The sequence below is a fragment of the Callorhinchus milii genome, unplaced genomic scaffold, assembly GCF_018977255.1.
Source record: "Callorhinchus milii isolate IMCB2004 unplaced genomic scaffold, IMCB_Cmil_1.0 Scaffold1, whole genome shotgun sequence".
Classification (NCBI taxonomy): domain Eukaryota; kingdom Metazoa; phylum Chordata; class Chondrichthyes; order Chimaeriformes; family Callorhinchidae; genus Callorhinchus; species Callorhinchus milii.
This window is the reverse complement of record NW_024704742.1, coordinates 85,155,668-85,180,063: the sequence shown is the minus strand read 5'-3', so window position 1 is coordinate 85,180,063 and position 24,396 is coordinate 85,155,668. Positions and strand designations below refer to the sequence as shown.

At 41.1% G+C, this 24,396-nt stretch overlaps 1 protein-coding gene across 2 annotated transcripts in view; it reads left to right on the top strand.

Annotated features, from left to right (window-relative positions):
• Positions 1-10,168, top strand: part of LOC103187133 (ints3 and nabp interacting protein) — a 33,825-nt gene extending 23,657 nt beyond the window's left edge. For both annotated transcript variants that reach the window (XM_042332643.1, XM_007906502.2), the window contains exons 3-5: positions 1,205-1,307; positions 3,908-3,998; positions 8,526-10,168. In XM_042332643.1, coding sequence (XP_042188577.1) covers positions 1,205-1,307; positions 3,908-3,998; positions 8,526-8,621 — 290 coding nt within the window. In that variant the 3' untranslated portion in view covers positions 8,622-10,168. The remainder of the gene's footprint in view (positions 1-1,204; positions 1,308-3,907; positions 3,999-8,525) is intronic.
• The last annotated feature ends 14,228 nt before the right edge of the window (positions 10,169-24,396 follow it).

Below are 24,396 nucleotides of genomic sequence, written 5' to 3'. Positions count from 1 at the left end.
TGGATGGTGCGAGGGACGAGCAGGAGGCCGTTGCCAGTCAAGCAGAGGCGCCGGGTGATGGATTGTGGAGTGAGGAGGTCGGAGAGGCTAGGAGGTGCCAGAGAATGAAGGGATTTTAGCACGAGTGTGAGGATCTTGAAGTTGATCCGTTCGGAGATGGGGAGCCAGTGGAGCCTGGCTGAAACTGGTGTTGTATGTATGAAGGACACCCCGAAAGTACTGCCTCCTATTTATTTTGTGAAGGATGGTAAGTGGTGCAGTAATGAAAAACGTACACATCCCCTGCTATGAAAGTTTTGTTTACTTCTAATTAGATGAAGGCACAAGACAGCAGTTCAAAATGGTACCTAACATTGAAACACACGTTAAGCAGAGAGCAAGCAGTGCAGTAATTGAACTTCTCACAGCTGAGGGGATTTCTCCGATTGAGGTTTACCATTACATGATTAAAGTATATGGATAGTTATATGTCGATGCAAGTTCTGTAAGATACCAGGTAAATTGTGTGGAAAGTGAATTTCAAAATAGGTCTTGCAGCAGGTGGACGGCAACAGTCATGAATAAAGAGAATATCACAGACAGTTGATAAACTGAGCTGCAAAGACCGACGCAACACTAAGTGTGAGTTGAGTGAGAGTCTTCGTATCGGTCATCATGCCATACAGATGAGTATTGGTGACCTTGGTTATTCTAAAGTTTGTTCTTGGTGGGTTTCACGAGTATTAACCGTGTTTCACAAGGAAACCAGAAAGGCCATTTTACTGTAACGACATACTGGCACTGGTTCCACATTGGCACAAGTGTGTAGCTCGTGATAGTGACTTTGTGGAAAAATAACTGCACTGGTTATTTAATAAAGCATCTTTTGTGTCTATGTTATGTTTTGAAAGTTAACAAGTGACTGATTTTGAGAAAATAGAAAGGAGTCATTGTATTTGAGGTGTCCCTTGGAAATTGTATGTTTGATTCATCATATTCTTATTTTGAGGGAAAAAACAGGAGGAGGGGGATAGCACTAAAATTTGTTTTCTCTTGAATTTTTTTATGAATTCAGGAATTTCTTTTAAGAGATTTTATTCCCTATTTTCCATTGTATTAACTCGTGCCACATCCCACTTCCTGGTTGAGAAAATGGGCTGATTATTTGCTCCCAGAGTTTTCCTGATAAATTTGAACATTTTTCTCTCTTGTCTTTCGTTTATAGAAGTTCAGAACAAAAACCGTGCTGCTATCCTAGCAGAGCTCAAACAGGAGAAGAGGAAACTCATGATGCAGAATCAGTCATCTATGAACAACCCCGGGGCCAGGTACAGTCTACCAGATGTTTGCTTGGAAGAGAATTGCTTGGGGAAAAGCAGCGTGGGAGATAATGATAATCCTTGCATTTGCACAATTGGCCGGCGCATTTCGCCCACAAAGCATACAGTCAATACACTTTACAGTATTGAAGCACTTTGAGATGATTTAAAGACATCGGGTGCTACATTAAATGCAAGGATTATCATTATTATGTATAATAATAATCCTTGCATTTGATATAGCGCTTTTCACGTCTTCTCGACGTCTCCAAAGCGCTTCACAGAATAGACTGTAAAGTGAATTGACCGTATATTTATGGGCGAAACACGGCAGCCAATTGCGCACAGCAGTGCACAAACATTTGTGGATTGAAAGGACTAATTTATTATTTTTTTTTGTTTTTGGTGGGATTATTATTTATACGGTTGACACCCAACTCTATCTCTGCCTCCACCCTCGACGTTAGGACCGTTGCTGTCCTCACAGAATGTCTGTCAGACATCAAGTCCTGGATGAGCGCTAACTTTCTCAATTTGAACATCAACAAGATCGAGGCTCTCCTGATTGGCTCCTGTCAGCACCTCCACACCTCAAGCGCTGACAGCATCAGCATCCAAGGATACACACTCCACCTTACTTAGCCAGTCCGGAACCTTGGGGTTTTGTTTGACCCTAAACTGTCCTTTCTACCCCACATCCATGCCATGACCCGCTCTGCCTTCCCCCACCTCAGTAACATCACCCGACTCCGCCACAGACTTTCCCCTCAAGCCACCGAACTCTCATCCACGCATTCATCACATCTAGGCTCAACTACGCCAATTCGCTACTTGTCGGCCTTCCCAACTCTTCCCTCCACAAGCTGCAGATCATCCAGAACTTTGCAGCTCCTGTCCTCTTCTGCCCCAGGCTCCTTGCCCTATCACCCCACCCTCACCCGGCCCTACTGGCTCCCCATCCCCCAGAGGATACAGTTCCAAATTCTCATCCTCATCTTCAAGGCCCTCCACAGCCTTGTTCCTTGCTACCTCTGTGACCTGCTAACGCCATATCAACCTGTCTACTCCCTCCGCTCAGCAGGCTCTGGTCTGCTTCATGTCACTCAGCCATGCCCGCCCCACCAGGCCTTCAGCCTTTCCACTCCCACCCTTTGGAATTCCATATTCCCTTCGCCTCGCTCGCTCCCTTGCCTCCTTCAAGGCACGTCTCAAAACCCTTAGCTGCGACTTCGGCCACCATCCTACCCCTACGCTCCCTGACTTCCACCCCTCCTGATCCCAATCCCATGCTGTGTCCAAATCCCTGACAGCATCTTGGGACGTCCTCCCGATGTGAAAGGCGCTATGCAAATGTAATTGTTGCTTACTATTAAGGAATGGGGTATAAATGACTGGTCACTTTTTGGGAATTGAATCACTTCTGAAATTTGCATTATTTGAAATGTGGTAATAATAACAATAATAAGCCTTGCATATGATATTGCCCCTATAAGGTCAAACAAACATCTCAAAGTGACTCACAAACATTTCTGTAAAATGTACTGACTGTGTAATTGTAGGTGATTGCAGCAGCCAATTTGCACACAGCAATGTCCCATAAACAGCCACAAAGTGAATGACTAGTTTTATCTGTCTGCTGGGATCCTGTGTTCGGGATCAGGTTATATGGGGGAAAAAATCTAAATTTCGTAATGAATATTTCAATTTACTGTTAAAAGCACCCTGGTAATAGTACGGGTCCTGAGTCACAGGAGTAATATTCCTTTTCATTAAATAAATTTGTAATTTTTATAATTCTTCCCCACTGCACACATGCTCTCTGGTGCTGTCTGGCCTCATATTGGGGTGAGGTTCAGGTGGCAAAGGTTGCCCTCGGGTATATCACCATAGTGATTGTTTGTGGGTGATGAGTGGCAGTCAGTGCTGACAGGCCACTCTACTGGAAAAGACGTCACAGCCGATACTGACCTTGTTTGAATTTTTAAAAAATAATTCACGTTTTTTACTGTCAAACTGAGGTTTGACTGGAGGAAGATCAAAGGATTATATTAAATTCACAGTCTCAATAGAGGAGTTTTAGGCTGATGCAAATTGAATGTTTTGCTTCAGCATATTGTTTTCGTATGTACTTCACCCCACAGAGAAAAACAAATTTAAAATTGTTTTTTGATCTTTGTTTTAACAAGTGCATCAGTAGTTCAATCATGTATATATTATACAGTATATTTGAATCGAAATGTTAGATATACAGTGTTTGGCTGAGTTGAAAATAATATAATAATTCTTGCATTATTCATGCATTAATCCTTGTATTAATCCATGTAGGAACCAGTATATCTGATGGTGGATGTTTATTTTATTGACTGTGTTTGTAATTAGTGGGCAGGATCCTGCTGGTTTGTTTGATTGAAATGGAAATCTATACAGAAGATACTTTGCAGGTAATATGAGATGATATCCTCAGACATTCCACTGCTGAAAATGAATTGAAGATCAGCTATTTCAAATGCAAGGATTGTTCAATAGACTTAAAAGTGAGCTGTTTTAACATAGCAAGTCTCGTTGTCAATGTGAGCTGCATATAATATTATTGCATTCCTCCGTCACAGTATTCCTTTATCAAGACCCGCTTTTGCTAAGGATTTTCGGGATCATGCAGAGCAACAGCACATAGCAGCACAACAAAAAGCGGCCTTACAGGTATAATGTTTAATTTCATGTGTACTCCTCGGAACAGTAACAGTAGTAACAAGCTTAGAGAATGGAATAGTTCCTTTTGTTGGTTTGGGGATATGCCAAGCTGAAATTGACAGGTTGCAGTTCCTGGGGTATCGAAGAATTGGGTCAGGCTCCCACTCCTTGGGATAAACATGACTGTTACCAATTTACAGTTTGTGGCTTATCTTTATCAAACTTTGTAGTCCCTTTCTCGGTTACTATAAATCTCAGCTGCACCCAGCTTTGCTCCTTCCGGGCTTATTGCACTGATTACATCGGTACAAACAATCAAGCTCAGGCTGGCNAAAAAACACCAGGAAATTGTTCTTCATGAAATAAGGACACAGATGTATCAGCAATCACAGCAGCTTCTTTTCTAATTAAAGTAATACGCTTTTAATTCCAAATGCTAAACAGATATTATAAATTTATATGTATCTAAACTAAGTAAGAAGTAAACAAAATAGCAATAATAGAAAGCTTTACCAACTATGTTTTTGTTTTGCAAAGCAGTACTTTTTCTTCATAGTGAAGAAAACACACCAACAATCAGGCAGGTCTACCCTCTCTCGTTTGAATTCATGTCTCTAGTGTTAAGACCTGCTGTTCTCTCCTGCACTGTCCTGTTCAACTGTGCATTTGGCCGCCCTTCTACCCCTACTCTCCCTGCCTTCCAACCCCTAGCTCGAGTCCAAATCGCTGACCGTCCAGCACCTTGGGACGTCCTCCCGACATGAAATATAATTTGTTGTTGTTGTTGTTGTACTCCTATTTGGACTCTCCAGTTAAATTATTTTTGAGGTTCGACAACACCTGACAAGAGGCCCAATCATTGATTAGAGTTTCGGGGAAGCTTCAAACTCGAGGAGTGAACAAACTTGCCTATTGTCTTGCCTGAAACTATCTTCAGACCAGACCTAATGCTGACCTGTGCTCCCACCCCTCGCTGTTGCAGACTCTATTTTTATTACACATGGTGGCTTTACCGCCTTTTGATTTTGAAATACTGTTGTGGCTGCTTTTGGCAGGTCTGGTGCTACGGTTCAGCTAACCACTAAGGAACTGAGGAGTAAGGTGAACCTTGTTTGTTGGTAGTAAAACTATAGTGTGTTTTTTAACCTTTAGGCTGTCGGCAGGTCTGTGGAGATTCATGTCTCTGTGGGCTAATACTTTCCATACATTTTTAGCTCTTGCATTGTGATGCTTGAGAAAAAAGCTAAAATTAATAATAATAATCATCAAATGTCAAGACTAAGTTTATTACTGTAATAGCTAAACCCACTAAAATAAATACAACTTATAAAATAGCTGTGCTCCTTCACTTTTATCTGCTCTTATCATTTTTTTAAAAAAACAATTTCTTCCCATCACTTGATTTTTCACTGAACCCACTCAGAAAGAGAATGTTACTGGCTAGTTTTGCAACCAATGAAAGAAAGTAAAAGATTAAAAGATTAAAATCTGCTCACTAAATACGGTAGAATGCCCTTTATAATACGATATTTTGAGTTCATAGAATTCCCACTACCTCATAACAACTTGCAACTTACATAACGCACTCCACGCAGAGTAGTGTCTCAGAGCGGTTAACAGTGGCAGAGCCTGACTCCGAGCCAGGGGTGGAGGTGACCGTAAGCACGGTCGAAAAGGAAGGTTTTCAGGTGGGACTTGAAAAAGTGGAGAGAGGGGGCAAGGCAGAGGGATTGAGGGAGAGTGTTCTACAATTTTGGGGCATAGTGGCTGAGAGCGCGGCCTCCACTGGTGGGACAGGGTAGGATCGCGGGTCCACACTTCCCCATGTGACTTCACCGATCCGCTATTAAAAAGGTCCATCTTCCAGGTCAGTAGTCGGTCACTGCCGATTGTCCCCTCCTGCACAATGCCCACATGCAGCACACTTGAACTGACCGGGGACCTAATGACCCGGACGTTGGCTGTTTTGGAGCGTGCAGGAAGCCTCAGAGGACCAGAGCACGCCTCACCTTCTCAGCGAATCCACATTCCAGCAAAGCATGGGGGTTTACTATGGGGTAATACTATGAGCTTCTACTATGTGTCTGCCAGAACACAACCAGTTTCATTGGCTATTTACTTGTGTGCACTCAAACCAGGCTGGGTGCTCTGACTTTTAAAAACAATTATATATGAATTTTCTTTTTGTTAAATAAGCCAACCACAACATTGACATTTCAATAAAACAAAGAGAGGAAATCAGAAGGCAAGCATGAGTTACATAGCTTACAGGTGCATAATTTTTAAAAAATAAAGAGATTATTATAAGAATAAATTTACAAATAAATGATGCGTTCAATTCCCATTTGGAGATGAGAAAACAAATATAGCAAGCCAGACTGGTAATGTATATTTTCAAGCCTACTGTACACAGTTAGTTTGGTTTTGTGGTGGGTTGAGGATTTGGGCTGGGATCATTCCTGACTAAAACAATAAATAAAAACAGTTTTAATAATGAGCGAGCGTTAATAAAAGGTGGCTTCTCCAAAGTTAGCTCAATCTTTAAGACTAAGATGTCACTAGCTTGTCAACGATGTGTACTGGTCCATATCTTCTCTTCAGAGGAGGGAGAGGTCTGGTCTGAGTCATAGCCCATTGGATGATGAGGGATTGACTGTGTTAATAATAGGACCCATACCTTATAGAATGAGGCTTAATTTAACCCCCCATTTATAATAATAATAATTTTTGCATTTGTTACAGCGCTTTTCATGTCTTCTAGACGTCTCAAAGCGCTTCACAGAATAGACTGTAAAGTGAATTGACTGTATATTTGTGGGCGAAATGCAGTAGCCAATTGCGCACAGCAATGTCCCACAAACAGTCGTGGACTGAAGTAACCAATTTTTATTATTTATTTATTTTTTATTATTGCAATTATTACATTTGATCAACTCACGTGAATAATCCTCACTGGATCTGAGTTGTGGACCAGGGAAGAATGGGGCTCTTTATCCTTGCTGCCTACAAGTTTTCCACTTTTCTCTGTCTGCTTTTCCTCCAGTGGTATATATATTACAGTGTATTTCTTCTCATATTCTGTCTTGGGAATGCATTTCTGAAATAAATCAATTTCCCCTCCCTTCTAACCATCTGATCCACTCTAGCCCATTCAGTCCTTCCTCATTCCCTTAAAATATGCTTTCCAAGTCTTAAGAGTGTGCCCTCTCGATCACAAGCTGGTCATTAAACACCGTCACAGTGTGCTGATTAGCTTCACCATAGCCTGCTGTATCATCCCTATATTAGATTGAGTGTCGACTCTGCTTGTAAGCTTTTTTAAAACCATTTGTGTTATGTAACACTCCAACATCATATTCAAAAATATGTTTCCACTCCTATATTTACTCTCATTATCTTTCCCCTCCAAATTTATTCCTGGTGAATTAATCGCCTGTATTAATTGAGGTTGATCCTTTCAAATGCTTTCTTTATTTGAATCAATGATCCTTTTGTGTGTGTGTGTGGAAGGGTGTTGTATTTGGTGTAGGGATATTTTTTAGAGTGGGGCTGGGGGTTGCTGTGGGAGCTGACTGAAGAAATTATCTCAGCTGGTCAAGAGGACAGATCAAGTGGAATTGCGGAGTGCTGGCTGTGAAAAATAAGACAGTAATTTAATCTATGGTCAGGTGACATGAAGCAGAATGGTTAAACTTGAATAATTTATGGCCATCTGTGACTGGAGATTAAATGACTCCTTTCACACCGCCACTGGCTTTTATTTAACATCTGTACTGTGGTCTTAATGAAATGGAAAATCATGTCAATAAAAATTAAAGCGCATCAATTGAAAACAAAGAGGATGATTTGATGTTAACACTGAACATACTGTAATATAACCAGATTAACGGCAATATTAGAATATATATTACTTTTTTCAGCGTAAACTGTAAATCTGTTTTTTTGATATGCACTTTTCATGCATTTAAATTTCATGCAAAATTTAAAAACTCCCACAAATTTAATTTATTAACTCGCTCTAGATTTTACTGATCAAACCTAGACTACTTGCAGGATGCAGCCTGCACAACGTTTGATATTTTTCTCCATCTATGGCACTCCGTTTAAAAAGATGCTTTTGGATTTAGAAAAACTGTGGCAAAATTTAACATATTGAGGCTTTAGACATTATTTAGCTTTAAAAAACAGGACTTTTTTTAGTCCGTATGATTTTATTGGTAACTTTTCTCCAATTTACCTTCATGTATTTTTGAGGCTGGATTAGTAAATTGATTTAATGTATGTATTTAAGACTGAGTTGATAACATTCTCTCCTTATGAAAGCAGCGTGTATTGAAGATTGGAATGCTTTTCTATATTAATATTGTTGGCTGGTGATGTTTTATCGGTCATATTTAATTTGCATTGCCCCCAAATCTGGCCAGACCATTTAATCTTTTCTCGAGAACAGTAACTAATTGCTATTACAAGGAAGCGAATAGATCGTTTAATTATTGAACTTCATTTGACATTAACGTGTTTTTTTTTGTCTCTCAGCATGCACATGCACATTCGTCAGGATATTTCATAACCCAGGACTCTGCTTTTGGAAATCTTATTCTTCCCGTGTTACCTCGATTGGAAGCAGAATAAACAAGACACTGCACCAGAGAAGATGAGAGCATTTACAATAATGAATCACCAGACTTTTTTTTAAAGATTTTTTTTACGGTATTTCATTTTTCACACTTGCTGAACACACCGATATAGGGAACGAAGAAGAGAACATTCAAAGATTAATAGAATCATTGGACCTTTAGATTTTCTCTCACACAGTAGATTGTGCACAGACTTTCTCTTTTTGTATTTTTATATAAAAGAAACGCTCAGTGTAACTTTAAGCCACTCCTAGCAGAAGTTCTGCTTTTGACTTTAGAGACTCAGTTATCAGAATCACCGTCTATTCAACCAGGTCTAGGACAGGCAGAGACATGCTGCCGCGTGTACAGAAGTGTTGCCTCTCCATGGAATCAATACGTCCAATTGTGAGCAAAGTCATATTTACAATGGTTATTTTTGTCAGGTCTGTTCTATGGAAAAGAAAAAATAATGCTCCATAGTAAATCAGTTAAACAATGTTTGGAATTTTGGATAACGAGGAAACAATGCCACATCTGGTCAGGGAATACTACAGTTCTAATATTTACTACTTGAAATGATTGATTTTGTTGTGACAAATATAATACCTTGTTAAGTTGTTGTAAAGGTAGGTTGCTGTATGTTCCTTTCAATGTCTTCATTACTCGAGGAAAAGTCATTACTCGAGAAAACCTCAGCGGCAGCTTTTCTGTGCTGCTGTTACAAACCAATGCTGTACTGGAGGGATTAGAAATGTACAAATCCATGATGGCAATTTGGGGTCAATTTTGTAGTATTTCACAGCTCGATTTCTTATTTAGGAAATCTGAAAGGGACGTCTTCTGGTAAGTCGTGTTGACTCGAGGGAAACCTGCTCCAAAATTAGATTAAGCCAGCACTGCATTCCCAAACCCATGTCATTTACTTCTGAATATCTTTCTAAAGAAATCTCGCTAAGAAATATCAGTGAAATTCCCTTACTGTTTCTAAACTTGTTTTCGTCCTTCCAATTCAAATTATTTTAAATAATTGGTTTCTTAAGCTTTAAGTCTGTTTCAATAGTTTACAGTATTGATGAGAACACTGCCAGCTAAATTAACTACATTCAGTTGATGAATATGGGAAGACATTTTTCAAGTTAAATTTGGCCAGTTATTGTCTCCATTTTGTCTTTGCTGCATCCTGAAAGTCTGGGGCATGTCTTTCACTTATTATTACATTATTACATTTTCGTATTATTTGACTTGGTAATTTAAAATAATTTAACGGTTTATCTGTGCCTGAAAGTTTGCCTTGTCTTAGCCTTAAGACCAACGTCTTGAAAATAATGCTTGTTTTTGATATCATGTTGAAACGCCTCAAAGAGCTTCACAGAGAATTTCTGTTTCCCTTATTTCTATTTATAGGCTAACGCAGCAATGAAATTGCACACAGAAATTCCCCACAAACAGCCATGAAGTGAATGACCATTTTATCTAAAGGAATGTTGGCCCAGGTAAAAATATTTACCTGAGGAGAAACTCCCTTCTCTTTTCAAGTAGTGTAATGGGATCTTTGATGTCCACCTGAACAGGTAGAGTGGGCCTTGGTTCAACATCCCCTCCAACAGTACCCCAATAGTAGTACTTTGGAGTGACGGCAAGACTAGGAACTCAAAAGTCCCTGAGCCCCCAACCTTATGACCCAGAGGCATAAATTCTACCAACTGAGCCAGTTCAACATCTTAAATGCAAGATTTGCAAAATTCTTAATTTTGAGGCAGGGCTTTTGCAGTTTTGAAGCTTTATAAAAAGCTTGAATCTCAGAAACCTTCCACTCAAATGACTGATTCATTGTTGGTAACCTGCAACTTCTACATTTTCTGTGATTTAAGATTGCATTTAGTGTGACTATCTAGAATTCACCACTGCACGCTGGGGCATAAGATGACTTCCACGTTTATTCCCCCCAACATGGTCAATTTGGCTTTGAAAATAAAATCAGCCATTGCTATTACTACTGGACCAAGCCAAGTGCAGAGCCAGCTGCTCAAGTTGCTATCCTCCAACAAGGTTCATTCAATGTTTGTGTTTTGAGAGTGGTTTGGCAATGCAAGAGCTGCTATGCTGAAGTGCTGAGCATGAAGTGGTGGAATCTGCGATTACACCTGCAATTTCCAACCAGCAGGTGGGCAGATAAAAATCCTAAGGCCAGTCAAACTCCAGGTCAGTTATAGTGCATGCCTCCTCATATCTGATTGTGGATTGTCATTACTTCAGATCTTAAAGCAAACTATCTATCTACTCCCTGGGAAATCCTCCCGATGTGCGTTTGGCCATATGTAGAGACTTCATGGAGATCAAGAACAGAAATGCACAAGGATTTTTTTCTTTGCTGGTAACATCAAAATGTTCTTATAGCTGTTGGGTGCTTTGTTTTGTGCTGCTTTAAATGCCAACTTGCAACCTCTGAAGTGCACAAGTTTCTTGTACTTGCATTAAATATAGAAGATGCAATTGTTTTGGTTCATACAGTACTTGAAAACTAAACGTGTGCCAGTATTGAGCACAATGTTAGTTTAGAGCCAGTGACAAAAATATTTAGTCTGTCCAAAAACTAGTTAAATCCTTGTGCAGGAACTTGTAGAACTGCCTAGTTTGTGAGAGAAAATGTGAGTTTCATATTTGGTGATGAGGCGCTTTTTAATTTTTTTTATATATCGACAACTGTAAAGATACAAATGGTTTAAAAACACATTTTGAATGCAGCATACACAAAACTTAAGTCAACAATTAAAAGGAACAATATTAAAATCAACGGTAAATTTGGATGGTCATATACTAGTTAATGTAGCCAAAGTAAAGGAAACTTTCAGTTACATCCATTTATTTTAGTTGTGAAAGTTCACTGTTATTTTGGAAGCAAAATTGTCTAGTGTTGGATTTAGTAAGCGTCTCTACTCATTTTAAAATGTAATTATTTTTGATTAGTTTGGGTTGACTGTCATTTGAGAAGTTCAATTGACAGTTTTTTACCAGTCGCACTTGCCTACCTCCTCAGGCACCAGGTGTTTGTGATCTATTACAGATTTGAAAAGTATTGTGAGCCTCGAAGCAGTAAACTGCACATTAATTATCACACATGGGCCCAGCACGCACCCGTGTTCTCTGGTACAAAAGGATGATTTAGTCTCATGGACAGTGGAGTAGTTATTTCAAGTATTATGTTCACCCAGTGTATTGGTGTGATTCATTAACATGCTGAAGCAATTGCCTATCATTTATGTTTCAGATACTGTAACACAATAAAAACTACTTGTGTTCCTGCTTTGAATTTTTATATCTATTGTGTCCAACCCCAATCTACAGTGGGAATTATCATTTAGATTGATGTGCAAAAATTAGAATGAGTCTAGTCCCAACAAATCGTTCCAATGTTAGCATACATGAAAGGCAGAAACAATGTCAAATAAAGGTAGTAAAAATGGAAACCAAAAAATTCTGCTGGTATTCTGCATGCATGCTTGGTATTGGGTTAGATTTTAAAAGATTTAAAGCAAACGGATAAGAGTTTGATGACAACAGACCGATTGCTAAGAAAAACACCATACATTGGTAATATTAGTGCTCACTTGTACAATGTTGATGAGGTTAGAGGGCAGGGGTGAAGAGGAAACCAGCAGATGCAACTGATTTAAAATATTTATTTAATATTCCTTGCATTTGATATAGTGCCTTTCATCTCATTGAGGTCTCAAAGCGCTTCCCAGGATTTACTTCATGGCTATAAATTGTAATGACTTGTAGATAAACATAGCAATTCATCTGCACCCAGCAATTTCTCATAAACAGCCTTAAGGTGAATAATCAATATTTGTATTTGGGAGATTGTTGGCTAGGACACCGGGAGAAACTGCATTCTGTTTTTGAATAGTGCCATGGGATCTTTAACATTCATCTGAACCAGCAGATGGGACCTTGTTTTAACGTCTCATCCAAAGGACGGCATCTCCAACAATGCCACAAACCCCCAGTGCTGTATTGGAGTGTCACCTTAGACCTACAACCTGATTCAGAGGTAAGAATACAACTAAGCCAAGCTGACAAACTGAGAAAGGCAATGATGAATAACTTTGTCTCTGGAGTGAGTTACATTTAGAATAATTACCTTTTCTTAACAAACAGTGTTTGTGGGTGATGTTATTCCTCACAGGGGCCCTACTGTCTTTGCCGGAAATGTGAAGACATTTTTGTTGGGAAAAGTAATAAAATCTCTGTAGTCTGTGAAGCTGAACTAAAAGCTGTTTGTGACATTGGATGCCTGTAGGCTTTGCACCCCCCACCTCCGATGGTGGACTATGTAATTGGTCACACTGCTTAAACTCATCATGCAGAAGGTGGCTCCCACACCAGTGATCAACGCTCTGGGCAATGAACTGTTCAATGGAAACAGATGTGAAAGTGACTCTCGGATTGTCCTGCGTGCATTTAAAGCGAGTGGTAGAGAAGACCAGAGAAAGCAGGAAAGTAATGTTGCATGTTTTTTTCCAGATAGTCTGAAAGATGTTCCAAGAATACGATTTCTGAGTTCAGGCAATAGTCTCCTTTGGAAAACAAGCAGAGCTGTGTCTTTAGGAGGTGGGAAAAGACAGTCCTAATTGTGTTATCCGTGGTCTGAAATCTTTCATGGTCTTAACTTTAAAACCATTGACCTAACGGCTAAAGCTAACAGCAATTTACACTTATACAGCGCTTTTCATGTTGGGATAACACCTCAAAGCTCTTCATATAGTTGAGAGCCCAAGCTGCATGTGTGTGTGTGTGAGGGGGGTCAGCATGCTCACACAGCTGGTTCTTAAGGCAGGTTGGGATGGGGAGGGGGCGGATAGACCTCCAGCTGTCTTAAAGGTGAGCTGGAGGCTTGATTGATAGGTCCATTGGCCAATCGAGGTGAGCTTGTTGAGGCATCCTCATCTCTGATTGGCCGATAGACCTGTCTATCAAGCCAACAGCTCACCTGTTGTTTTAATCAGAGGTGAGGACTCCCTGAAGAATTTGACTCGGCCTCACTCGCCCCAAAGAATATTCTCACCTGCCTCAAATAAACATAAATCCTCTGTTGTTAACTTAAATAGGCTGTTGCCAGTGAATTATGGTGGTTGAATCAGACCATGTAGATACATTCAAGAGAAAGCTTGACCATCGCATCAGGACGAGGGGAATAGAAGGATATGGGAGGGAGTAATGAACGGGTGAAGACTCATGTGGAGTATAAACATCGGCACAGACTGGTTGGGCCGAGTGGCCTTGTTAACATTCTTTGGATCTTTGAGTCAACTGCCCTGTCCTCAAATGCCCCTCATGGTGACCTGTTCCAGTCGTTAATTAACCTTTGGGTAAGGAAATGGTTCATGTTGTCTGTCCTGAAACTACCCTCTAACTCTAAAGCTATAGAAGCTGGGAATGTTCACACTGAAGATTAATGGTCTTTTCCAATCCTGTACAATCCTATGTTCCAAGAATGGTGTTGACCATTGTCGACTTCTCTGACTGAGGCGTACTTCTGTAGCAAAAAAACTACTAAAGTTATTAAAGTTAAAAGGCTCAAGAAATCTGATGTCCTACCAATCGAGATTCTCTATCTAATTCTGGTTGCAAACTGGCAAAACGTAGTCAATCAAGGTACGTGAAACACAAATGCATGAAATCTCCGACTTCTAAATAGGAGTTACTAGCTGTTTGGTCAGCACAGTGTCTGACACACAGGGAAACCTATCAACATGCTAATATAGTATTGAAACCAAACTACTGAGAGTTCCACAAATGGATGTCAATTTCTGTTTGCCTGATATGGAGTGCGCACTCTTTCCCTTGAGGAACACACCTTTCTCAACTAATCCCAGAGACTATAGCTATGGATTGGCAAGAGCCAAGGCTTGGGGACCCCCAGAGTATGCTTTGTGGATACTGCTAAGTTTAACTAGATAAGAATAAGTAGGTTGCCATTGCAGACACTAGCAAGCTTCCCACTCTATTTCTAGCTATCCCCCACCCTTTGTAACTCCATCCCATATTCACTTCGCCTCGTTCCTTCCCTCGTCTCCTTCAAGGCACATCTCAAGACCCTCCTCTTTGACTGCACCTTCGGCCACCCTCCTACCCTCCCTGCCCTCCACACTCCCTGATCCAAATCCACCCCCCACAGTTCAGGTCCAAAACCCTGGGACGCTCTCCCAACGTGAAAGACACTAAACAAATGTAATTTTGTATTGTATTGTAGCTAGAACTATTGGACCATTAGGGCTTTGGTTTGCAGGGTTAACAGGGATCGAGTAGGAAGAACCTCTATTGACTGGTCTGCTCCTCCAAGTCCTGCCAACGATCCAGGCTGATTGGGCTGCTATCAGCAGTGCCTTGGGAGTAGATGTCAGGAGCGTAGCTACTTAGCCTGCAGGGGTTTCTGTTCTTATCTTTAATATGCAATTCTCTGCAGATAAGAGATGCATTAATACTTCATGACATTCCTGGTAATTTGATTCTATGAAATACTAACCCATGTAATTTTAATGATATACATTCCTTAGTTACGAGACACATGGATACCGAATGTCTGATGACTGGAACAGTGAATGACACAATCATCTATACATTTGACTTAACATTCTCTTTCTATAGTTATAAAGTCCTATGCGCTTATCTCAAACCTGTTTATGTTGACATCCCATTAACATCCACAAAAAAGTGAAGTCCTAGTCAGTCACTTCTCCATACATTAATACTGAAACTTTACTATCTATTTTGACATCAACATAAACTCTGGCACGCTTATGTGGACAAATTGTTTAGGTCCCTAAAGTATTAAAGGCATTGTTTTATTACCACTTATGTCGACAGTGTACTCTTAAATGATTATGTTTAGTTACATGACTGTTTAAATAAGGTAATGAAAATACATATAAATAAATGGTTAAAAAATTTTAATTAAATGTATTAACTTTTTAAAATAAATCACCGAAAATACATGTAAAGACATGGTTCAGAAATTTTAAGCACAAAATATCCATTGTCTACTTGTGACTGCCTATGTGAAAAACCTGCCCAGGTTGATATAAGTAGGTAAGACTATTTATTATATTATCACTTATAATAATAATAATAATAATAATAATAATAATAATCCTTGCATTTGATATAGCGCTTTTCACGTCGGGAGGACGTCCCAAAGCGCTTCACAGAACACACTGTAAAGTGAATTGACTGTATATTTGTGGGCGAACGCGGCAGCCAATTGCGCACAGCAATGTCCCACAAACAGTCGTAGATAGAATATGACCAATTTATTATTGTTTTTTGGTTTTGGAGGGATTATTATTAGGCTCTGTGTGGAGTAAGGAAACTTGCCCAAGGTTTCGCCCTCTGCCTGGAATTGAACTCAGGTCTCTCGCTTGTAAAGCGAGTGCTCTAACCACTGAGCTACAGGACTCCACTTATAACATTGAGAACATCTCAAAGTGCTAAACAACATTTCTGTAAAGTGTAGTGACTGTGCATTTGTAGGCAAACGTTGCAGCCAATTTGAATATCAAGCAGCAATGCCCCATAAACAGTCATAAAGTGATTTTATCTGGAGGACTGTTGACCAGGATATCAGGAGAAATTGCCTTCTCTTTTCAAATAGTGGTGTGGGATTATTAACATGTATCTGAACAGACAGACAGGACCCTGATTTCATGTTTCATCCAAAGGACCTAATTTTTGACAGTGTGACACTCCCCCAGCACTAAATGGCTGTCAATCTCAACTATCAGCTCAAAGTCCTGATGTGGAGCTTAAACCCTTAACATTCTGACCTAGAAGCAAGATTGCCACTAACTGAGCCAGACTGATTACTGTGATAATTGAAGAGCTGTTCCATCAGGAGTTATAGTGTCACTGGAGTACCAACCATTTTGTTCTCCACGTTCTCTGCCACTGTCGTTCTGATTGTCCCTGTTTCTGACTTTATTATATATATCTTTTTGACCCTAATCGTACACTCTATAAAAATGCTTTATTTTGCAATATTTATCTTGTGAGACTAACCTTCACACTACAATATAAAGAGAAAATCCTCTGTGTGCATGTCTGAGTTGCTAAGAAAAATGCTCACAGTAACTGGATTGGGACCTCGGTTGGAGTTGGGGTTTAATGCAAAATGCAGTATTTCTGACAAGGCAGTTCTCCTCCAGCACTACACTCCTCAATCCGCTAGCCGTTCGATTGGCTTTGGACTCCTGCTTGTCCCTCGTGCCCTCCGTTCCACCATCAGTGGCCGCACCTTCAGCCACTACGCGCCGAAACTCTGGAATACTCTCTCTCAATCCATCCCTGCTTCCCAATCTTTAGGTTGTGACTGAAGACCTTCCTCTTCAACCGTGCCGACGGTCACCTCCCCTTCCCCCCAGCTTGGCATTGTGCTCCGCCACTGTGTGAAGGGTGCTATATAAATGCAAGTGGTTGTTGTTGTTACCTGGAATATCAACCCAGAGAATTCCTGATGTGAGACATGAATCCACAACCTTCTGACCCACGGATGAGAGTGCTACCAACTGAGCCAAGCTAACACCTAAACAAAATCTTAAGAGACTCATTCAGATGAAGGGTCTTCAACCCATTTGACCTCTTCCTTCCCAGATTACCAGCTCCATTGCTCTCCCATTACCGCATCAAGTTTTCTGTTTCCTGGCCTCAGCCACCCTTCCTTGTGAGTTGCTTCAGCTCCATTTATTCTCTCAATAAAATAAAACTGCAAAAAAAATACATCCCAGTGTTTTTTCTATAGTTTCACAACTGTAAATCTGTGACTTTATTACAACTGAAAATAATGTTCTGGGTTTACTTAATCCCATTTAACATCTTATATATACACCCTTACAAAATCCTCCCTCAGACAAGAACATCTTGCAGATATAAGGCATTCCTCAAGCACGATAGCGTTCCAGAATGCTTGACAGTGGCGGAGCATGATGCCCAGCTGGGGGGAGGGGGAGATGCCCGTAGGCACAGTCAAAGAGGAAAGCCTTCAGTCGCAACCAGGGGAAGGATGGGGCAAGGTGGACGGACAGAGGAAGAGCATTCCAGAGTGTCAGGGCATAGAGGCTGAAAGCGTGGCCATCAATGGTGGAACAGAGGGCACAAGGGACATGCAGGAAGCCAGACCCAGTTGAGCGGAGGCAAAGGGTAATCAGTTGGGGAGTAAGCAGGTTGGAGAGCTGGGGAGGTGCCAGGGCATGAAGGGTTTTGAGGATGAGTTTGAGGAGCTTGAAATCCAGACACCTTTTTTAAAGGTTAAAGCGTGCTGGATTATTATATACAGTAGTTTCTCACAGCTCATGCCTCTAAGGGATATTGTTCTCTATGTTGCCTGAATCTGTTATATATCATACTCAGTGGTGTGTTTAGGTTTGATGCTTTGAATAAATTAGTTGTGTCAGTCTATAAATGTCTTTTTTGTATTTACAAAAATCTATATTCGCTTTTCTGCTATTGAGAGAGAAATTTGTAGAGAAGCACAAAACCACGTAAAATGCAGAACAACATGACATGCGTCACAGGATCATGAGAGAGGGTCAGATAATTTTTTTAGGTCACTGGGTGTCTGACACATGTGGAAACCCAAACCAAGCTGAGATTTTCATGCATTCCACCCACACGTGGAAATCCCAGAGATAGATTTATATTAAACATAGTATAAAGTACTATAAATATTGGTGGTTTTAGAACATCAGGGTCGCTTCTGGCGCAACCAAGATACGTGACTGAACTGGGAGTTAGATTTCTCAGATTCAGAGTTGATTTCCTTGACTAAATTGTGTTGTGAGTCTGCTCCTAATCATCTTAAATAGTAAATAAGATACCCATAGAGCGTTAAGAGTTGCACTTTAATTTGAATAATGTTACGACCGTAAGATATATGTGAATTAGTGCAACTAAGTATGTAATAAAAATAACTTCTTTGCCCTAAATTAAATACAACTTGAGTGTATGTTAATCAGGGGTGAGGGTATAAGCAACAAGACTGTTAATACGAGCCATTATAATGAAATTGATTAACCCATAACCAGAGCCTATCACTGTAAATATAGTGAAGGGGGTTAAGTCCTGTTGTTAGTGCTTAAAATAAATCCCGTTTCTTAAGTGTGTCATCTTAGATTATGTGATTCCAAGTCCCGAGACTGAGAGTGCAACTATCTGAGCCAAGCTGACACACAGTAAAGAATTGGTGCCTGTGAAGTTGTTGATATGATTGATGTTTATTGCCAAAATAAAGAATTCTCTGTACCTCACAAGCAGCTTTCTCACTCCTGAACCCTGCAGCCCACTTTTACTGGAGGGAATGAAGCACTATGTTCACCAAGTAGCTATGAAGCGTCCTCTGATAAGGAAAAAATCATGAACCACATTTATTGAGTCCTGGTAAAGGGGCTCATTTCAATGGACGCTGTTTCCTAATGTAATTGGGAAAAAAATAATTTGGTCTTTCAATCCACGACTGTTTGTGGGGCACTGCTGAATGCAATTGGCTGCCATATTTCACCCACAAAATACAGTCAATTCATTATACAGTAAATTCTGTGAAGACACTTCGAGATTCTCGACGATGCGATAAGGCACTATATCAAATGCAAGGAATATTGTAATAATGTATAATGGTATTCGATATAAAGCCTTATCACGTCATTGAGACATTTTAAAAGTGCTTCACAGGATCTACTATAAAGTGATGTGTGTGACCACCTATTTTGTGGAAGTAACACTTTAAATAAATATAATGTTTTCGGGGACTAATGGGGAGTTTTACCCTAAAAAGCCAGTATGCTTCTTTCCTTTTATTTTATTGCAATTATTTAACAAGAAATAAATGCATGTTATCTACCTCTTCAATGTATATTTCAAGGTGTTTGCTCTTAGATGGTTAGTCTGTGTAACCATCACTCTGTCTCTCTCTTTCTGCCAGGGTTTAAATGTTCATTATTCTGTGTTAGTAACCAGTTCTGTTCTGGTGGCAGTGATCTGGAAATCACGGCTATCTGCTGATATTAATAACAATAATAATACTCCTTGCATTTGATATAGCGCTTTTCATGTCGGGAGAACGTCCCAAAGCGCTTCACAGAACACACTGTAAAGTGAATTGACTGTATATTTGTGGGCGAACGCGGCAGCCAATTACGCACAGCAATGTCCCACAAACAGTCGTAGATAGAAAATGACCAATTTTTATTATTGTTTTTGGTTTTGGAGGGATTATTATTAGGCTCTGTGTGGAGTAAGGAAACTTGCCCAAGGTTTCACGCTGCCTGGAATTGAACTCAGGTCTCTCACTTGCAAAGCGAGTGCCCTAAGCACTGAGCAACAGGACTGAGCTACTAGTCTGATCTCCAAGAGGCAGGAATTATCCTGATCCCAAGCCCTCTGGCTGCCTGCAAAGTCCAACTTCTCTTACTTAAAAGATCAAAAAATCTACGCAAAATTCCAGCAACCAATTGCCACTCAGACAGCGATGATGCCGGCCATAAATACCTCTCTCGTGTGCTGCCTCACACAGTGGGGCAGGAGCTGGGCAACAGATCTGCACATAGTGTAGAGATCAGCAACATGAAAACCCTGGTCTTTCTGCTCTTACTCAGTGCTGTGGTCGGTAAGTCAGGCTCCAGGGATAGATAACGGGGGGTATTGACTTACACAGCTTCTTTCGATGTGTTATTATACCAGGGTGTATAGTGTCCTGATGTTCTCCTGCAGAAATACAACCCCTCAAGAGGTAGCAGGTTTCACACACCAGGTACAATCAACAACAACAACTTTTATTCTTTGACTCTTTTCATTCTTTCAGACCCCACTGAAGGTCTTCAGGACCACCTCAAATCCAGGATAAGGAGAGGTAGGCAGAATTTCATCTTTTTTGCTGCCCTCACCATCTCTTCCAAACAGCAGTCTTGTGTGAGCTGTGCGTTTGTCACCTGTGTGCAGGTGTGCGTTTGTAACCTGTGTGCAGGTGTGCGTTTGTAACCTGTGTGCAGGTGTGCGTTTGTAACCTGTGTGCAGGTGTGCGTTTGTAACCTGTGTGCAGGTGTGCGTTTGTAACCTGTGTGCAGGTGTGCGTTTGTAACCTGTGTGCAGGTGTGCGTTTGTAACCTGTGTGCAGGTGTGCGTTTGTAGCCTCTCTTGATCGTACCAACTGTTGAATCTCCAACCCAGCTCTGGCTCCACTCTCTCTCTCTATCAATCAGTAACTGTTGGTGCCAGTTTTCTTTTAAATCAAGATGTAAACCTGTGGACTGGCTGCTTGGTTCTGTTAATACCTTTCTGTTGTGCAGTTCTTATACCTGTGTGGAACTCTTAGTCTGGTTTGGATACTATTAAGCATGACGCCCACTTTCATACACACTCACACACTCTCACACATACACACACACACAATGCCACACAATCACACAGACAATCCTACACACTCACACACTCTCTCACACAAACACACAGACAATCACAAAAGCGGGTCCTCTGAGTGAAGCCCATTTGCTCCTTGTGTTACACTGTGAATGGGTGTCCGGAGGCCAGAGTGACGTCAGGTAAATGGCCAGGAGCCCCGCGGGCCTGAAACTATATTGATAGCAGGTTTGTAGTGGAGGAGAGCGTTTGTAACGGATTCTGCGGAAAAGAGACCGCACTTTTTTGTTGGCCCAGCTTATAAGACTAAACTTTAGACCAGGCATTTCAATTTTATATAAAGATGTATCACAAACGATTACCAACACGATAAAATCGCAGCCTGAGCACTAACAAAAAGGTCACAGGTGTCAGCCATTCCATCTCCGGTGTCGTGGCCAACAATCCCCTGAATAAAATTGATTGTATGCTTCATGACTGTTTGCGGGACATTGTTGCATGCAATTTGGCTGTGAAAAGCTTTGAGACGTCTTGACAACATAGTTGCCTATATATCAAATGCAAAGATGATTATATTATGTTGGTGTTACTGACTTTCTCTTCACTTGATCCTTTAGCATTCTTCTCCAAAAAGATTGAAAAACCAAACATGTTGCTTCCGGGTGCAGGGGCTGAGGATCTGACATCCGAGGAACAAAAAATACAAGAGGGAACATGTGAGGAACCAATTGTTGTTGTCCATGTGGGAACCAAATAACAGATAATAGACCAGAGGTCCTTTGTGCTAATTTAGTGCATTAGGAATGAAGCTTAAGGGAAATACATCTTGTGTATAGTATTTTCTGAAATACTACCTGTACCACATGCTAGTGAGGAGAGACAGAGGGCAATTGAACAGACCAACGTATAGTTAAGGCATTGGTGTAGGGAATCAGGTTTTATTTTCCTCAGACAATGGGGTACCTTTTGGAACCTATACAGACCAGATGGGCTCCACCTGAACAAAAGTGGGGTGGAGGTGTTGGCAGGCAGGATGAATAGTAATGGTTAGGGAGTATTTAAACTAGAAACGGGTGGTTGTGGGTATAAGAGAGCATCGTGCAGTCCTGCAGCTCAGTGGTTAGAGCACTCGCTTTGCAAGCGAGAGACCTGAGTTCATTTCCCGGCAGGGCGAAACCTTGGGCAAGTTTCCTTACTCCACTGAGCGACAGGACTCTTAAAGGTCTTGACAGGGTAGTTGCTGTGAGACTCTTTTCCCTGGTTGGAGAATCTAAAACTAGGGGTCATAGTTTCAATATTAAGGGTCAGCCTTTTCGAACTGAGTTGAGGAAACATTTCTTCACTCAGAGGGTAGTGAATCTGTGGAATTCTCTGCCTCAGAAGGCTGTCGATGCTCAATCCTTGAACATATTCAAGACTGAGGTTGATAGATTTCTAAACGATAGAGGGATTAAGGGATATGGGGATAAAACAGGTAAATGGAATTAGGTTTGAAGATCAGCCATGATTTTATTAAATGGCGGGGCAGACTCGAGGGACCGAATAGCCCTCTCCTGCTCCTACGTTTTACGGTCTTATGGATGGACTTTAGTCTCTCATCTAGCATACATTCTTATGTTCTTGTGTTATAATAATAATAATCCTTGCATTTGATATAGTGCTTTTCACGTCTTCTAGATGTCCCAAAGCGCTTCACAGGATATACTATAAAGTGAATTGACTGCATATTTGTGGGCGAACGTGGCAGCCAATTGCGCACAGCAGTGTCCCACAAACAGTCGTGGATTGAAAATGACCAATTTACTATTGTTTTATTTTTGGAGGGATGATTATTAGGCTCTGTGTGGAGTTAGGAAACTTGCCCAAGGTTTCACCCTCTGCCTGGAATTGAACTCAGGTCTCTCACTTGCAAAGCGAGTGCTTTAACCACTAACCATGTTCTAACCAATATCAGGTGAAGAAGAATTCAGTGAAGAAGATTATGGTAAGAAATGACTGAATGTCTAGACTGTTTTACTTCTGGCTCTTGTATTGCTTTCAATCATTTATAGAATGCAGTGAGATCTTTCTTTGGGTTCCTTGTATGACGGGGATACCAAAAACACACACGCCAGGTAGAAGCAAACTGCTAAACATCCACATGCTCATAAAGATTATTACTATTTATTATTATTATTATGTTATTACAGTTTAAATCAGTCTGTAGAATTAAATTCTAAATGGTTTATTATTACTACTAATTTGAAGGATCCCTGAGTTCTCTGGCAAGCCTCACTGTTAGACATTACCGTGTCTCTCTCTCTGCGCTTCTCAAGTAACAGTCAGCAGTACTGGTGACTCGCTGCCGAGACAGTGTCTCACTAAATCAGCTACGTTCTGAGGAGGAAGCCCTGGACTTCACGTTGATCAGTGAGACCAAGGGTCAGGAACTAGTTTTTAAGAGTCAACCTGGTATGAGACAGAGACTCCCTACAGAAATCCCAGTTTATGGTGCAATGCGCTGTGACAGTGAAACCACTTTCCTGAGAAACATTGTTGTAACCTCTCTGTCCCCTTGTAACTTATTTATTTCACTTTCGCATCTTCTTTCAATGTGTTTCTATACTAGACTGTATGGTGTCCCGCTGTTTTCCTGTTCTGGAGAATTGCAACCTCTCAAGGGATAGAAGTTTTCACACACCAGGTACAACCACCACCAACAACAAAATAACATTTGTGAAGCCCCTTTCACGTCGGGAGGAAGTCCCAAGGTGCTGAACAGTCGGGGATCAGGATTCAAGCGTGGGGAGGGCAGGGTTGGGGTGAGGGAGGTCAAAGAGATGGAAGGGCGCTGAAGGTACCGTTGTAAAGGAGGGTCTTGAGTTGTGCCTTGGAGGCAAGAGAGGGAGCAAGGTGAAGGGATTGCGGGATGGAGTTCCAGAGGATGGGAGCAGAGAGGCTGAAAGCCCGGCTGCCAATGGTAGGGCGGGTCGGGTGGGAAACCATGGCCTGCTGAACGGAGGGAGCAGACAGGTTGATAGGGGCTGAGCAGGTCAGAGAGGTAGGAGGGGGGGCAAGGCTGTGGAGGGCCTTGAAAGTGAGGATGAGGATTTTGAATTCTCTGAGGGATGGGGAACCAGTGGAGTCGGGCGAGGGTGGGGGTGAAGGAGTCAGGGAGCCTGGTGCGGAGAGGATACAATCTGCAGACTTTTGGATGATCTGCAGCTTGTGAAGGGAAGAGTTGGGGAGGCCGGTGAGGAGGGAATTTCCATGTGTGTGAGAGTTTTGGGTTTTGTTGTTCACCAACAACAACAACTTGTATTTCTATAGCTCTCTTCACACGGGTAGTGTCTCAGAGCACTTGACCAGCACTGGAATGTAACAATCCCTGGACCGGAGCAATC